The 17,969-nt window shown below is 42.7% G+C and overlaps 1 protein-coding gene across 1 annotated transcript; it reads left to right on the plus strand.

Moving 5' to 3' along the window:
* Positions 1 to 214: 214 nt before the first annotated feature.
* On the plus strand, positions 215 to 3,897 carry LOC138261894 (sialidase-like). Its single transcript, XM_069211440.1, has 2 exons — positions 215 to 1,117; positions 1,181 to 3,897. Exons 1-2 carry the CDS (start codon positions 942 to 944, stop codon positions 1,971 to 1,973), a joined length of 969 nt encoding a protein of 322 aa, XP_069067541.1. The 5' UTR covers positions 215 to 941; the 3' UTR covers positions 1,974 to 3,897.
* The last annotated feature ends 14,072 nt before the right edge of the window (positions 3,898 to 17,969 follow it).

Consider the following 17,969-nt stretch of genomic DNA (forward strand, 5'->3'; position numbering starts at 1 on the left):
TAAAATATGTCGTGCGTTGGGAAACTTTGCATCGATGCCACTCTTAACATCAGCCAATGGGGGATGCGCGGCGCAGCGGTGTTCACAAACTATCGAAAAAGTTACCCCGCAGCCTTCTACTGAAGGAGTTCACCCCGAATCAAGCAAAGGCGATAGGGGACGGCACCCCTAAACTTAAAAAGGAAGGCGGAGTGAGGGAAGATTGCCTACCGAATGCCACCATCGCCCATGTTTGATTGGGCACATTGTCCCTTTGCTTATTGATGTGTTATCTGGGCACCGAGAGCAGGTCACACATGCCCCAGGGCATCACTGCAGGGCACCGAGGGCAAGCCACAGATACCCCAGTGCAGCACTGCAGGGCACCGAGGGCAGGTCACCGAGGGCAGGCCACACATGCCACAGTGCACTGCGGGACAACTGGAGCCGGCCATCCATATCCCAGTGCACTACTGCAGGGCACCGAGGGCAGGCCACACATGCCGCAGTGCACTGCAGGGCACAGGGGCAGGACGCACATATCACAGTGCAGGAATGCAGGGCACCACGGGCACGCCACACATGCCACAGTGCACTGCAAGGCTCCTAGATAGCCAGACATATCCCAGAGGAGCACCGCATGGCACTTAGAGCAGGTCACACATACCCCAGTACAGCACTGTGGTTTACCGAGGGCAGATACACATACCCCCGTGCAGCACTGCAGGGCAGGTCACACAAACCCGACTGAACCACTGCAGGACAGTCCACACACACACCCCAGTGCACCACTGCAGGGCACGTCACACACACACCCCAGTGCACACCTGCAGGTCAGGTCACACATACCTCTGTGCTGCAGGGTAGGTCACACACACATCAGTGCACAACTGCATTGCAGGTCACATACAACCCAGAGCAGTACTGCAGGGCAGGTCACACACACCCCAGTGCACAACTGCATGGCAGGTCACACACACCCCAGTGCAGCACAGCAGGACAGTTCACACACACACCCCAGTGCACCACTACAGGGCACGTCACACACACACCGCAGTGCACACCTGCAGGTCAGGTCACACATACCTCCGTGCTGCAGTGCAGGTCACACACACATCAGTGCACAACTGCATTGCAGGTCACATCCAGAGCAGCACTGCAGGGCAGGTCACACACACCCCAGTGCACAACTGCATTGCAGGTCACATACAACCCAGAGCAGCACTGCAGGGCAGGTCACACACACCCCAGTGCACAACTGCATTGCAGGTCACATACAACCCAGAGCAGTACTGCAGGTCAGGTCACACACACCCCAGTGCACAACTGCAGGGCAGGTCACACACACCCCAGTGCACAACTGCAGGGCAGGTCACACACACCCCAGTGCACAACTGCATGGCAGGTCACACACACCCCAGTGCAGCACAGCAGGACAGTTCACACATACCCCCACGCTGCGCTGCAAGAGAGGTCACCCACACCAGTGCACAACTTCAGGGCAGGTCACACACACCCCAGTGCACAACTGCATTGCAGGTCACATACAACCCAGAGCAGTACTGCAGGGCAGGTCACACACACCCCAGTGCACAATTGCATGGCAGGTCATACACACCCCAGTGCAGCACAGCAGGACAGTTCACACATACCCTCACGCAGCGCTGCAAGAGAGGTCACCCACACCAGTGCACAACTTCAGGGCGGGTCAGACACACCCCAAATGCACCACTGCAGGGCAGTTCACACATACCCCTGTGCTGCACTGCAGGGCAGGTCACACACCCCAGTGTATAACTGCAGGGCAGGTCACACACACCAGTGTACAACTGCGGGCATGCCACGCACATCCCTATGCAGGCCTGCAGGGCAGGTCACACACACCCCAGTGCTGCACTGCAGGGAGGTCGCACACACACAGACACACACTAGTGAGGCAGTGTAGGGCAGCCCCTCCCCCCCAAAAAAAGCAGCAGTGCAGGGCATCGGGGTAAGCACGGTCACCCTCACGGGACTGCCCGACACACTATTGTCCGTGTTATTACTCCCTTGGACCAATGCTAATGAAAATATCATTTTCACGGAGGTTACCGCAGTTAAATGAAAATTAGTGGTTGATGTTTACCGTTCCGTTCGTTAATAAGTATAACCGCATTTACTCGTAAAATTGTTATCATTATTATTCTAAGTGTCGTAACTGGCCGTGGTGCATCCATTGCTATCACGTGCATTAGTGTCATGTTTGCATGTGCGCTGGAGTAGCGCCGGTAGGCGCTAGAGCGGGAGCAGGTGGGATTAGACCCGGCAGCGGTAGTATAGTTATCGCCATTATGTTAATTATTACTAGTAGGAACAGCACAGAGGACGTCAAAGCAGAAGAGACCGTCCTGTCAGTGCCACGTGATGGGTGTGATCGGTTTTATTCTATGCAGTATTATTCATCCTAATAACTGTCTTAGTCTCACCGGCAGAAGCAATGCTTGTGTCACTGTTAATAGCAGTATTACTTTTACTAGCAGTAACAGCTGCGGAAAAAACAGAGTAATACAACCGTATCATAATATTATCATTGGTAGGAGCTGTAGTAACAGTAGCAGTGTCAGAGGGTGTAGGTGAAGCAGGAGTAGTAGAAGGAGTACTAGTAGCGCCAGAAGCAGTAACGATCGCAGTATTACTATTATTACCAGTGGAATCACCAGTATTAATGTCAGTAGGAGTACACACAGCAGGAGCAGTAGAAGCGTAAACGCCGTAGTAACACCATTACTAACAGTCACAGTATTAATGCTGTTATTGTTACTAGTTGTTGTAGTACCAGTATTAGTGTCAGTAGCAGTACACACAGCAGGAGCAGGAGAAAGTGTAGCAACAGCAATAAAATTGGTAGCAAGAATAATCTCCGCATCGGTAGCATTAGTTTAATTAATATTAGTAGTATTAGCAGAAACAGCAGGACTAGTAGAAAGGGGGTGGGCTGCAGTAATAGCATTAGTAGCAGTCTCAGCAATAGTGTTATTGCTGGTAGAAGTGTCAGTAGCAGTAGATACAGCAGGAGTGGGTGAAGTAGAAAGAGGATTCATTAGCTGCAGTATTAACAGTAGTAACTGTCGCAGTATTAGTGTTATTATTGCTAGTATTTGTAGTAACAGCGGTAGTACCAGTAGACTCAGCAGGAAGAGAAGAAACAGGATGAATTAGCTGCAGTATTAACAGTAGTAACAGTCGCAGCATTAGTGTTATTATTGCTAGTATTTGTAGTAACAGCAGTAGTACCAGTAGACAGAGCATAGCAGTAGTAGAAAGAGGGCTAGTCGTAGTAATAACAGTAACAGTGGCAGCATTAGTGTGCTTATTGGTAGTGTTTGTAGTAACAGCAGTGGTACCATTAGACGTAGCAGGGGTAGTCGAAAGAGGACTAGCTGCAGTAATAACTTTAATAACAGTAGAAAGCATTACTGTTAACATTAGTAGTAGTTGTAGTAACAGCAGTAGTACCGGTAGACACAGCAGGAGTAGTAGAAAGTGTAGCACTGTTAACTGCAGAAGTATTCAATCACGTGACATCAGTATTGCTGGTATTTGTATAATTGCTTGTTATTTCATGCTTCGTCTGCATGTACAATATTTAACGAAAACAGAGTTACTCTACTCCCCAGCCCAGCCGTACCCTGCATGTTCGTAGTAGGCTCGTGACTAGAGAGGAGGCCTGGCGTCTCTTGGCGCTATTGCTGTAGCCTGATACTCCCAGAGTCTTTCTGTTGTGCCACAAAGCTGTCCGCCACAACAGGGCGGAAGAATGTAACTGTCCTGAGAGCCTATCTGTTCTGAAAATATCACACTGTACTATTCTGCACACTTCCTGGGGTTTTCTATCTGTTGAATTGGAATAAGCATATTAAAACATTATTTTGCACTTTATATAGCGTTTGTCTCAAAACGTATGTACTGTGTTTCTTCAAGAAAAGAATACGAAGTTGAAATATCGCTCTGGAAACAAAAGCGACCACTGCATGAAAACTCTAACCGGCAGATGTCTTGAATGCTGCTGTCTCCCCTGACCGACGAAATAGGAAATATCTCACCTCCCATCACCACCAACCCCACCGCAGCGCAGTGGAATGTCCAGATGTGCAGGCTCCCCGCACCGGAGTACCCCTGCAGCTGGATACCACGCGCACCCAGGTGCCTGGAGGCTCTCGACTGCGCGCGCACGGTCTCCATTTCATTTATTTTTCATTTTCACGGTGCGAACTGCACCGGACGCTGCTATAATCACTTCATCACAAGGGAGATACGGGTTCCGTGACGGGAACCGACGGGCAGGCACCGCGCGCCCTTCTAACCCAAGGTGGTGACAGAGATGCAGCAAACGCAAGGAATATTTAACCAGTGAGAACCAAAAAGGTGGGGAAACCTAATTTGGACTGCGCGTGGAACGGAGATCGATTTCTCGCCTATAGAGGGCCATTTCAACCTTCGCTATAAAGCGTAAAACCAACAAACAAACAAAAACATTTTTTTTTAAATCACAAAATTCAGGTGAGGGGCTCATTCTCTCTACGATGTTTCCGATTCGTCCGTATTGAAGCATTTCTGTTTTTTTAATTTCTAGGATTTTCGTATATGTGCACCTCGCCAAAATGGGCATCGTGAGAGCCGCCGCTGACATAAATCTGCGTAAATGGCACCCGTGTTGTTTTCACGGCTTCCTTTCAACAGCCAAGTTGAAGTTCTGTTGGGTCATTAACCCCCTTCCTCCCACGGCCCTGCAGTGGCGCAGACAATGGGGGAAGTGATTCGCAGTTCCCGGCCTCTGCAATAGCAGCCGGGGACCCCCGGGCCCTCGCTCGGGTCCTCGCGGCAGAGCCCCTGGCCCGGATTTGTACTTTTTTTGCGCCATTACCGTCATTTATTGACGCAAAAGCGGCGCAAATTTACAAAATAGAATTGTATTTTGTAATTTTGCGCCACTTTTGCAAATTTACATCAGTAAGTGACGGTAATGTGGCGTAATTTTTTTTTTATAAATCAGGGCCCTAGGAGAGATGCAGAGACCCTCGGTCCGCGAAAATCTGCGCCTTATCATTAAAGCGCTTCCCTTTATACATGTTCACGAGTGGGAACACCCCGCCACAGGGGACAGCAAAGCCACCCCGAATCAAGCAAAAATAGTCCTATCCGCCCGCGTTACACGGCAAAGAACCTCTTTAAACCGCATTCAAGCGAAAAATCGCGACCTAGCTGCAACGAGCATTCATAACTTTCGAATCGAATACATCACGCAATCTCAGGCTATTTCACTTGGAAGACAAGAGAAAAAAAGATAGTAAGTCCAACTAACGGAATTTCGCACAAAAAATACCTGATGTTAAAAAAAACTGTCAAGTTGGGCCCAGGTTTTGCGTAAAAACGGGGTGCTGCAAAACGCTTGCCCTTTCTAAAAATCCAAACAGAAACAATAGTCTAGAACTTGTCATTACGTCCATAAACCTCTCTTAGTTGTGAAAGGTGCTAAACAAAGCGCCGCCTTTGTGCTTTTGAGCAGGGCGCCAGTCTGGAATAATTAGACATGAAATCGTTTATTATGCAATCCACTGGCCATAAACAAGCATATTATCTTGTATAAAAATACATTAATTATTTAAACATGAATTCATTAGGTTTTTCCTTAGATGTATTATAACTTGGCCAGTACATATTTCTAAACACAGGAGCTCGGAGTCTTCAAGGAGTCGAGAAAGATCTGAGAGTCACCCACCAAAGTCTGCAACAAGAACAAATACACCAAACACGGGCATAGCTCCTTGACTCCGCCTACGTTCCTATCACGCGCTTTGAAATTAGGTTTGTGGTATGCGGGCGGGCCTACGTCGTGCACAGTATTTTCTATTCCATGTTCATGCACGTTTGTGTGTCTGTCCTGGATGTACTGTATGTGAATACAAGTGTTTATTTCTTCAAACCTTGATATAATATTAGCTCAAATAGATGTAGTCCGATATTACGCACACATTGCATTATTAAATCAAACTTCACATCACACATTCTACACTCATGAAATAAAAAGATGCAATACAGGGTGTGTTTGATGGTATTTATGTAGGGCATGAGTAAGTTGCTTAAATGTGCCTGTACGTGTTCCTAGATGTATGGATCTCATATATCCATGCCATTATGTGTAAGATGTCTCGAACTGTACGGATGCAACCTTGAAAAATGTGTACTGCGCATTTACGCGTAGCGTAATTCATCTTGCAAAACAATGTTGGTCTACATTACCAAGACAAGGCCGGGACTGATGCAATTATACAGATTATAACTAATCAACATAAAGTAATTAGATAAACACATATGTTTTTATTTTTAATACAGTAATTAAAAATAAAACAACAGGCAGCGCAGTCCAGGAGTCAGAAGCACAAGAGATGCCACCACTTTTAATTTGCCGTACAGATCACATTGTATCACAAAACACAGGTCAGGTTTCAATTTGATTCACTTCTGAAGCACGGAACATCACACAGCTGCCGAATCCGAATTTACCGGCCACCAAAGCTCATATATTCAATTCTTCTGACTGACTGGTTACAGTCTAACTTAAGAAAACATCTGTCTAGTCCAAATTCTCAGAAATGTACTTTCGCCAAATATTAAAGAATACAAGCACAGGGTGCGTGTAGCGCCTTTCTTTTTTACATTTTTCAACCGCTTAACTCTAAACTCAGAGTCGTATCTTTGATTCATTTAGTCATCAATTTCGCAGGAACTTCGCAGTTCCATTCCTTACAAGAAAAGGCGGAGCGTTTTCCCGAAAAGGCCACTGTTTTTAACAAAAGGCCACCACACCGTGACTGCCAGGAAATTCTTGCCCTACCAAATTCAAAACGAACTGGTGCACGCAAGTTTACAAAATAAAATGTTCCCCGCAAAGCCCTGATGCCGTGGGGTTCACTTTACCGTTCACAATGCCATCTACCACCCACCAACCCTTCCCCCCCTCCCACCCCCGCAAATGGGACCCACTAGCGATGGAAGGAGACCCTCACTCATTCCATTGTGTAAAATGTGTCCGTGCAAGAGTGGATTAGCCAAGACTTTAAATGTGCGCCATTTATTCAGGGTGTATTGCCTTCTCGGACGATCACTGTGGCCACGCCCCCTTTTAGAAAGGTCCCTGCATTTATTAACCCTAAACATTCTCACTGTCTAGTTCCATTTGAGTTTTCACTTATTTACGCATCAACTACGGCCCTGCTGCCCATTAATGCAGAAATGCAAATGTTAATAAACAGCATTCGCAAGGGTTGATAGTCCCGCGAAATTATTGCTTATTTCCATCGCCTGGCGCCACAATTGGGGGTCCCCATACTTCTCCTCACGTGTCCACAAAACAAAACGGGGGCAGGTGGCAATGCTGACGGGCAGTTCCTCCCCATTCATGCAAGAAGCATGATCTTTTCTCGTGTAATAGAACAGCAGGTAGTGAGTCTGTCTGTCTCTGGAAATTATTTCACCCAGTTCACCCTTCTTTTCCATGAGTTACAACAGCACCTAGGCCGCCACTTTGCTCATTGCTGGGCACGTATTTTTCTCCAGCGAGTCAACAATGCTGCTCAAGGGTTTTAAAAAATGTTATTGCATCTCAACCTTCCTATCGGACCGTGTTCCCACACCTTCGCTTGAAACTGTCTTGTTGTCAATTTAGCAATGTGTGCTGAAAGTGAACCAACAGCCGCCCGCCCCCACACACACAAACACAATATCCCACCGCCCTGCCTCTAATAGTTTCTCGAAAAGAAAAAGTGCAATTCAAGCAAAGACACCCCTGAAACTGACACATGCGACTTCTTTCTGTGATTCTGCGTTTTCATCGACCTTTTCGGTGAAATGCCGGTGAGTTTATCAGTTTAGGGTGTTGTGGTTGTGCAACCTCCTGCACTGATCATCCCCCTTAGGAGCATCTTACAGGGGAGATATATATGTGTGTGTTTATACATGTGTGCTTCCTATAGGAAGCATACAATACCAGGCAGGCAAGCACAAAGAATAGGCCACGAAGAGAAAAATATGTGATGGATGGAAAGAGCAAATCAATCTCACACACACACTTTTGTTCAAGGGATCGTTTGACATTTTTCAAAAAGCAGATAGCTAATATCAACGGGCCTCGGACAGAAATAATTCATACCCTTTCCTCTGTAACATTAACAAAAAAAAATATTTTCTCTCGTGCTATTTCCGCCGTTGTGTCTGAACACTACAACATCCCCATTACTATTTAAATGCCCACGTATTACTTCGCTTGTGTATCATATAGGTTTATAAGCTGGTGTATGGAAGCCGTGCACGTCACAACGTGTGTGCATTTGTAATCATTATAGCGCACTTTATTAGCACAGTAACATCTCACACCAGACAGCAGTGCCCTAGTGTGCCCGAAAGCACCCTTAGCAAAGCCCCCTATGTGGGGTGTCTTTGTGTGTATACATACAATACTTGTGTATGTGTGTGTGTGTGCATAAGCTAAATTCTTGTATTTACTCGCAGTGTTTATTTGATTTAGTATTGATGGACGTGCGTTGTAAGGGTTGTGCTGGCTATGTGTGTATCAGCACGTGTGCATGTTGTGTGAGCATGTGTCCGTGCTGTATGTATGGGTGGTTAGTATGCTGCTGTGACACATAAGTGGTGTGTGACGTAGCCAATGTGAACGTGTGGTATATTCCTTACCCTGGCCGACTTTTACAATGACTATTATGCCTTTTCAAGGACAGTATTGAAATATAACCGGCATCTAGAAATCACCAGATTTCACAAAGATTCATACACAAGTAAAACTTCAAAAAGGAACAGTGGTATGGAACGTCGCCGTGTGTCGGTGCGGTGTGAATGTGAGGTGGGTGGTGGGGTGAGCGCGTGCGTCGTGTGTGTGTTTGTGCAGTGCGAATGGACAGAAAGCGATGGCCAGCAGACAGAACGGGGGCGGTGGGTGGAGAGTTCACCGTCCGACACAGCTCAGGGTGCACGGACCCTGCCAAGGTGGACTTTCATGGAACAGAGATATTTAAACCTCATTAATGGGTCTGCACCAACCATAGGCAGGCTAAGATAATGGGAATTTTACGACAAATATGCGTTCTCTGAACCTGATAATGAAACACAATCCAGTGTTATTCACTTATATATTTATCCACACACGTAGGCATCCAATAGCATTACACCGTCCACAGCGGAAGGGAGAGTAAACAGAATGGATGAAGGGGCGTCACACACCAGACCTGAGTCACGACGGGGCTCGTGCTTACCAGTGGAGGAATAGGCGAGGATTCAGGCATCGTGCTCACTCACCCAGCCTGACCACTTCCCTGCATGGGCAAAGTGGGACATTGCCGGGGCCTCAAACTTCCGGAAACTGAATGTAATCTCTCTCTCACTTCTGTACATTTCGGATCCCAACCCTGAATACAGAAATCAATATCATTTTGTAATTTAAGGCCTAAATTAGCAGAACGTTGGTAATAACATTTAAAGTTACTCCAAACAGCGCCCCCCCAAATCTCTCTTGTTTGGGGCCCACAAAATACTTAAGACGGCAAAGCCTTTTCGTTGTAAAATATTAAACTCTGCTAAGACACCACACCCTTGACACCTGGCACGGGTAGACCACGTCATACGACTACGTTATATCCATATTTACAGAGTACATGTGCTAGGTACACATCACATGTGATTTAGGCACACAGTGGTTTGGATCAAGGTAAATGCAGGCCATGTTTATGCACATTTAAATCAAGGTACATGCATGTCATGTTTATGCACATTCAGATAAAGATGCATGCATGTCATATTCATGCACATTTAGATCAAGTTGCATGCATGTCATAATTATGCACATTCAGATGAAAGCACATGCATGTTATGTTTATGCACATTTAGATCGAGGTGCGTGCATGCCATATTTATGCACATTCAGGTCAAGCTACATGTATATCACATTTATGTACATTTAGGTCACAGTGCATACATGTCATATTTATGTATTTATGCACATTCAGGTCAAGGTGCATGCATTTTATGTTTACGCCCATTTAGGTAAGTGTACATGCATGTCATGTTTATGGACATTTAGGTCAAGGTGCACGTGTGTGTGTTTATGCCCAATTAGGTCAAGATGCACGCATGCTATGTTTATGCACATTTAAGTCAAGGTGCATGCATCCTGTGATTATGCACATTTAGGTCAAGATGCATGTACTTAGGTCAAGTTGTATGCATGTCAAATGTATGCATATTTAGGTCAAGGTGCATGTATGTTATGCTTATGCACAGTTAGGTCAAGGTGCATGTATGTCATGTTTATGCACAGTTAGGTCCAGGTGCATTCATGTTCTGTTTATACACATTTAGTTCAAGGTGCGTGCATGCTATGTTTATGCACCGTTAGTTCAAGGTGTATGCATGTCATAGCTATGCACATTAGGTCAAGGTGCATGTATGTCATGTTTATGCACATTAGGTCAAGGTGTATGCATGTTATGTTTACGCACGTTTAGTTCAAGGTGTATGCATGTCATATTGATGCGTGTTTAGGTCAAGACACATGCATGTTATGTTTATGCACACAATTAGCTCAAGGTGCATGCATGTCATATTTATGCACATTTAGGCCAAGGTGCCTGCATGTTATATTTTTGCATACTTAGGTCAAGGTATATGCATGTCACATTTATGCACACTGAGGCCAAGATGCATTCATGTTATGCTTGCGTACGTCACAGGGTCCGTTTCTCTTGAAACCATGGAGACTGGCCCTTTAGCGTCCCTCTAAATCTCAGTCTCACCCATATATGTAAAACCCTATCACATACATACATTCATACATTTATGAACACCTCACAGGACGAATTTCATGCCGAAAACTCCGAGGGATGGGCACCTATTCAACAGCTTCAATTATTTCAGGATATTTAACCCCACAAATATGCTAGATCTAGCTGTATGCACAAGTCCACAGAGCACGTTTCACACTGAAAACATGGAGAGCGGCACGTTAGCCCCCAGTATGGTCTTTGCTCTCACACTATATTTACCCCAGGCTGGTGTGCACACATGTATTTTAATCCGAGATGCAGGCGTCACACTGAAAAAATCGAAACCGTCAATATGGACTCCAGCTTTGTCTTTACTCATTAGTTCAGAAAAAGTCCCTTAGCCTTCAAAACTAACATCTGACACAGAGCGTTGGCCTAGGGAGAGCATTGGCCTAGGAAGGGCATTGTCCTTGAAAGATTTCATCTTTACAAATTCGTTTTGTCTGTTCACTCGTTCTTGCACATATATGCATGTAGTGGACACATGGAATCTACACAAGTCTCTCCAGCTCTCCCTTCCCTCATACATCATGAGCACTTCCTGTCACATGATCATAATGAGACATCATCACACACCCTCAGGTGCACACCTTAATGCCCATCGCAGAGTGAATAATATACAGACTTGGGAAAGCCTCGGGCCTGCCTATTGCACAAGGAGCGAAACACGTGTTGGCTGGCCCAATTTTTCAAGAAAAACCAAGATTTTTGACAGCAAATTATTTTTGATCTCACTATGGTCTCATCAAATATTTCAGATTTATCTCACTGAAATATCTTGTAGTGTTATCAAACTTTCTACCCTACTTATCTCGAATTTCTTTAGTACTTGGGGGTCCTAGGGGTATTGTCCCCTACTTGAGTATGACAGTCTCAATGCAAAAGTTAGTCATTTCAAGGTAGCATAGTCCCACTACCCCTGACTTCCATGACCAGAGTACACCTTGCTCCCGGGGGCACCAACAGCAGCAAGTACTCCTGCCTCCAACACACTCACATTTATTTTAAAAACTGTCCCCAGATCCTACACAACTCAAAGATATTTGCATCTGTTTCAAGGCCGCAGCCCCTTTCAAGCACAATATTTTTGGCGTTTCTCATATTTATTTCTCATAGGATCCCCGTTTAGGATCAAAATTGTATCCGGGCACCTATTTCAGAAACCGAAAACATGGACACATGATTTTGTCAGACGTGCGAAATTGTGACAAAGGACATACGTTGTTCTGTATTCTACTTGCACATGAAACACATACAAGCGATTTCTGGCCTACAATTAGGCATGGGCATGTACACATGTTACTGGGGCTGGGAGTTTGCGATCACTGAACTAAAATGTGTATTTCTCGAGTTTGCATGCAGGCTGTATTATTATAACAATGTACCGTCTCAAAGCTGTTAATAAAAAGATAATCAGGTGAAACAGAAGAGTGAGCCTTAGTCAATGAACACCAAGAGCTGAAATATTACCAAAGTTGCCCCTATTATGAGTCGGGCTCCAGGTTTTATGATATTTATTTTTTGAACATTTAAGTCTGTATTTATCCATATTTATATTTTGGCCATCCTATTGTTATTTATCTAGATTTTTTTTGTGTTTTGTGGCCAGATGAGGTTATATCTTGTATATTTCCGCATTTCTTTAACAGATAAACGGGCACGGATACTTTGATGCCTGTCAGGTTTTAGCACATTACACTGCAAAAAAATAATAATAATACCACATGCAAACAATAGCATAATAGCACAAATGCATGTTGAGATATGCAATAATTTAAGCGAATCCCATTGTCGTTTTAACTCCCCATTCTGCCAATATGTACAGCTACTGGCCCAGAAGGGCATTAATCTCAGCACAGAGAATCACTCAAAAGAAACCAAATTATCTGTATTTTTCTGTTTTCAGAAATAAATATAGTCAGGAAACACAATGTTTTCGGTCTGTATTTATCTATAAAAATCAGTAAAAATGGAAAACAGGGAGCACTAATTATGAGAGACATGAGACCTGACTTTATATTTCTATTTCTAGATTGATTGATACAAGTGCCATCCTCTGAACTCTGTGTTATCACTATAAAGTTCAACAGTCTGGCTCATTACCTTATCACAGTGTTGCCAGCAGGAAGGGGGCAGGCCTGTTTACAAGCAGGGGCAATCACACGCACAGGGGCTTACACTGCCTGCTTGCAGTGTTGATGCTTTCCTGCACTGGGGGCTGCGTGTTGAACCTTTGTATTAGTACAGGGGGTATGTCATGCCCTGGCCTGAATAACATGCACGTCATTCACATGTGATGTCATACAGACTTGCAGGAGTAGTTCTGCTGTGCGTTGGTGTTTAAACTGTTACAGCAAATGATATTTTTAACTGAGAGGCCATGGCCTTGTAAACAGAATAGTTGTGAAGGTACCACTTCAAAACCTATCCATAGAGGAACTGCAGGGAAATAGGCGCATGAGCATTTCATGGACCGGATTAGGAGCAGGTTTGCGTATGCAAAGTTGGTGTAACTAGCCCCCCGCTTGGTGTTAGGTTATCAAGAAAGCAGGAAGGAAGGTAAATAGAGGATGGGTGGATCGATAGATGCAAGGATGGACGGACAGACTGACTCATGAGTGCATAACTGTATAGATCAACAATGGATGAATGGCATAATGGGTCCCAGCCCGTTAGGTATAGAATCAACGAATATCTATCTATCTATCTATCTATCTATCTATCTATCTATCTATCTATCTATCTATCTATCTATCTATCTATCTATCTAACCTAGTGGCGTTCGCCACTAGGAAGTTATAGTTAGGATCTGGTTTGTATAGAAAAAACGTTTTTTGTTTTGGCGCCAGTTGATAAAGCTTCACAAAAGGTTAAAAAAAAAAAAGGGTGCTCACTTCATCTGCTGTCTATAAAGTTTCAGGGTGATCCGTCAAGCGGGGCTGAGAAAAAGGGGGGTACTAAAACATGTTTTCCCCACTTATTTTTCCATATATATATATATATATATATGTGTGTGTGTGTGTAGCTTTTCCAAGTTTCTAGTAGATTTTTGATATCAGGATCAACACATTAATATTTTCCAGACAAGCCTTTTTCTACACCATCGGTATCCTACTGAATCACTGTTGGATGCTGGGGACTTCCAGCCTAAACATTTCTAGGAGGTGCAGCTCAAAAAATACAAATGCAACTACAGAAACATGTGTAAAACATACAAATATACAAGTCCTGGGATATTGTATTTAATTCACTAACAAAAAGATATACAAAATTCAAAATTTTAAGTGTAATGGGTAGGTTGGAGCTTTTCAAACTGTGTTTTCATTCCTAAAACACAAAGGGGGTTATTCCAACTTTGGAGGAAGTGGTAATCCGTCCCAAAAGTGACGGTAAAGTGACGGATATACCACCAGCCGTATTACGAGTCCATTATATCCTATGGAAGTCGTAATACGGCTGGTGGTAAATCCGTCACATTTGGGACGGCTTACCACCTCCTCCAAAGTTGGAATAACCCCCAAAGTGATATATATGACTCTAGCATATAGCTTTGCCTTTTTTAGTCCCAATAATCTGCTACTATTGCAATAAGCACACTAGTGCTTCACTTGAAGCCATGGCCACCCATACTACTTTTTAGGGCACTTCAACGTCACTTGCGCTGCTCCCATCAATCAAGCTAAGGCTAGCAATTTAATGTTAGATTCCAATGTCAAACTCCTTCACATTTACAGAGTGTTTTAAAATGTTCAGTTTTATTTTTTGCGATGTCATTTTTCTGCTAATATTATTTCACTTTCTAAACAGCGTATGTGTTGGAGTACCCCCCAGTGTTCTTTGCACCTCCGGATAAGAATAACTATTCTATACAAATACATTTCCAACTCTCTATTTACTCGTTCAGTGATTAAGCATGTTTATTGAAACATCCTCCCTGCTGCTTTTCATTAGTTACACACTTTAATTTCTTGCTAACAATGAAACAAAACACATCGTAATCAAATGAAACCTTCTTCCCTTGATATGCTTTATCTGTTGCCTGCACAGATTTGCTGCAAAGAATACTCAATAGGCTAAAAAATCCATTGCTTGTGCCCGTGAATAGAACATTGGCAGAACACAGCCCTAGTCACTGTTCAATGCACCACTAGTAATTTGGACGTGTTACTTGTCTAGGGTAACGGTACCAAAGTACTGAGTTTTAAATAACGTTCTAAAGAAATGTCATAGTAAAAATATTGACAACCAAAATATCTACATTAAGTATATGTTAGGCAAGTATAGGTTTAATAAACTTTACTGCACATATACATGGACCTTAATGATATATAAATATATATATATATGTGTGTGTGTGTATATATATTTAAGCACACACACAAACACACACACACACATATATATATATATATATATATATATACACACACGTATCTTCAAAGTATTTGGATGTAGAGTTAAGCATAGTAATCTACTATATGAAATTCGGATTGCCGTATTATCATAGTATGATGTTTCTGCAGTCGATATTGTGACATGCTACCATTTAAGAAGCTCAATTGACATACTTAGCAAATCTTTGAAGGGCTTCACTATGCCAGCCATCTCTATTTTAGAATTAGCTGCTTGTTAGCACAGAGATCAGATGAAGGCACAGTTTTGTCTAGTTCGCAAATTCCTTGCATGCCCAATGTCTTTCAAGCATGTTATATTTGTTTGTGCTGTACATCAACAATATATATCTTGACCAGAATCACACAGGTCCTGCCTTGATATTTTTGGAGAAGCTAAGACAAAATTCTAAAACATTAAAGCAAAGGATGGATCTGTGCATTACCGGCCACTAATCTCACCTGCCAAAATAGCCAGAATATACGATAGTGTCTAAGCCGTAATTGTTCAGACACATGTAAGTGCTGCAGAATCTAATTCCAAAATCAGGATACAGGTGACCTTTTATGATCCAGATTGCACTGCTTTCCTAAAATGTAACACAAGAAGTCTGTAGTCTGCATGACCCAGTGCACTGCTTAATTGGCGTAACTTTCCATGATAATTCTAACTAGGGCCTGGGACCACCATGGGCGACACATACAAAGTGAGGAAAAATATCTATGGATTTAACTGACATTTGAGACCCTAGTCTTTCAGGTGAGCGGCTCATTTGACATTTTTTCATAGTTGAGTCAGAAAATCACAAAGAAAGAAATACCATTTGGAACATGCTGTGTGTATATTCAAGCGTATCTACATACACAGTTTGCAGATAACATGCTGAAGAAGAAAACAAATACCACAGCCTTTACTCACACCTCCACAACAACCCACACTTCACCATCAATTTGGGAAAATCAATCTATCTATCTATCTATTTATCTATCCATTTAACTATCTTCTACCACTATAGTGATTAATGTTTGTAAACATATGCATAAATACAGATGCAAATGTATATATGCATTGGAAAATAAATCCTGTTATTTGAAGCAAGTGTACTAAAAACATTTCACACATATATAACGACAATGTAATGGTCAAGTTACAATAGCAGAAGCAAAAATTAGAAAGAATGCACAAATCAGTTTTGACTGACTCCAAGATTCCATTTTACAGTCACTTTACAGAGGAGAAAATCTGGACCTTTACAAAATGTGCTAATTTGCAGATCAGCTGAAAGTATTTGCTATTTATTTCCCCTAGGGTCTTTACCTCATGCAGTCAGTAATGGTAATACAAAGTATAATGACACATTACATTGGGAGTCAGAATATGTGTGTGTGTGTTTTTGCCTGTGTCTTTCCTAGTCCTTGTGAATTTCTTTGTACGCTTGCCTACGGGGTTTGGGTTGTGATACTGGACCCAAGATCCCAGCTCTTTAATACAGTCTCATCCTGAGTATTTGAGAAATTTACGCATATCAATGCTGCTTTCCAGTACATTTATTATGGCAAAGAAAAGCACTAACACTTTCGGCCAAAATTGTATTTTTTTCTCAGTAAAGTGCATCAGTCTATCTAATTTGCTCACCATGTGTGTGCCTGTGTGTGTGTGTGTGTGTGTGTGTGTGTGAATACAATTAGCATGAAAACATTTTTTTTTAAACAAAGGGCAGTGTACTGAAAACATAAGTGGGATATTGAACTACAGTGTTTTTTGTAAAAAAGAAAAGTATTTAATTACATGTTAAAAAATACGGTATCTTAGACTGTACAGGCTGTCCTTTCTTAAAGAAATATTTAGTCTACAGAAATCAGAGATTGTTGAAGCTACGTCCTGAAAGACAGAGCTCATGGAGAGCTTAACTGAAATGAGAATATTCAGCTTTCAGTAATACACTGCGATTAAACAAGGTGCTTCAAGTGGGAAAAGCTACAATAGGCACTAGTAGCAAAAAGAAACTCCAGGTGTTGACATACAGAAATAGACTGTGAATTAAACACGAAGCAGAAGATGAGAGATGTTTGAAACCCCTCTAGGAGTGTTCAGGTACCAATGGACGGTGTTTGCAATTTGAATGTTCCTGTTTTGCTTTAGGGTTAATGGAAACGTTGCTAACTGGAGAACGGGCTGAAATAGGCTTCGCTATCACTGGGACAGCAATTCCTGGGGAAAATATTGCACAGGTCCCTAAGAACTACAGGTTTTAATATCACAGCATTTTGAGCAGCAACAAAAAACACAAACAATACCCAAATATGTAATCACTATATCCAACAACACACACATATATATTTATATATATATATATATATATATATATATATACATACATGTATATATATGTGTCTGTATATATATATACACACACACTCATATATGCTATATATATATATGTATGTGTGTGTGTATATATATATATATATATATATATATATATATATATATATATATATATATATAGCATATATGAGTGTGTGTGTATATATATATATATATATATATATATATGACACAGCCATCTCAACAATGGTAGTAAATCACATATCACACACACACACTCTCTCTCAACATATATATATAAATATATATATAGTGAGTCATGATACTCCCTCCTCAAAATTGTTAAAAAATGGCATAGTGCATTTTGCGCGCCTGCATTTATGACCTGCCGAACAGCAT

Source organism: Pleurodeles waltl, chromosome 10 (genome assembly GCF_031143425.1).
Source record: "Pleurodeles waltl isolate 20211129_DDA chromosome 10, aPleWal1.hap1.20221129, whole genome shotgun sequence".
NCBI lineage: Eukaryota > Metazoa > Chordata > Amphibia > Caudata > Salamandridae > Pleurodeles > Pleurodeles waltl.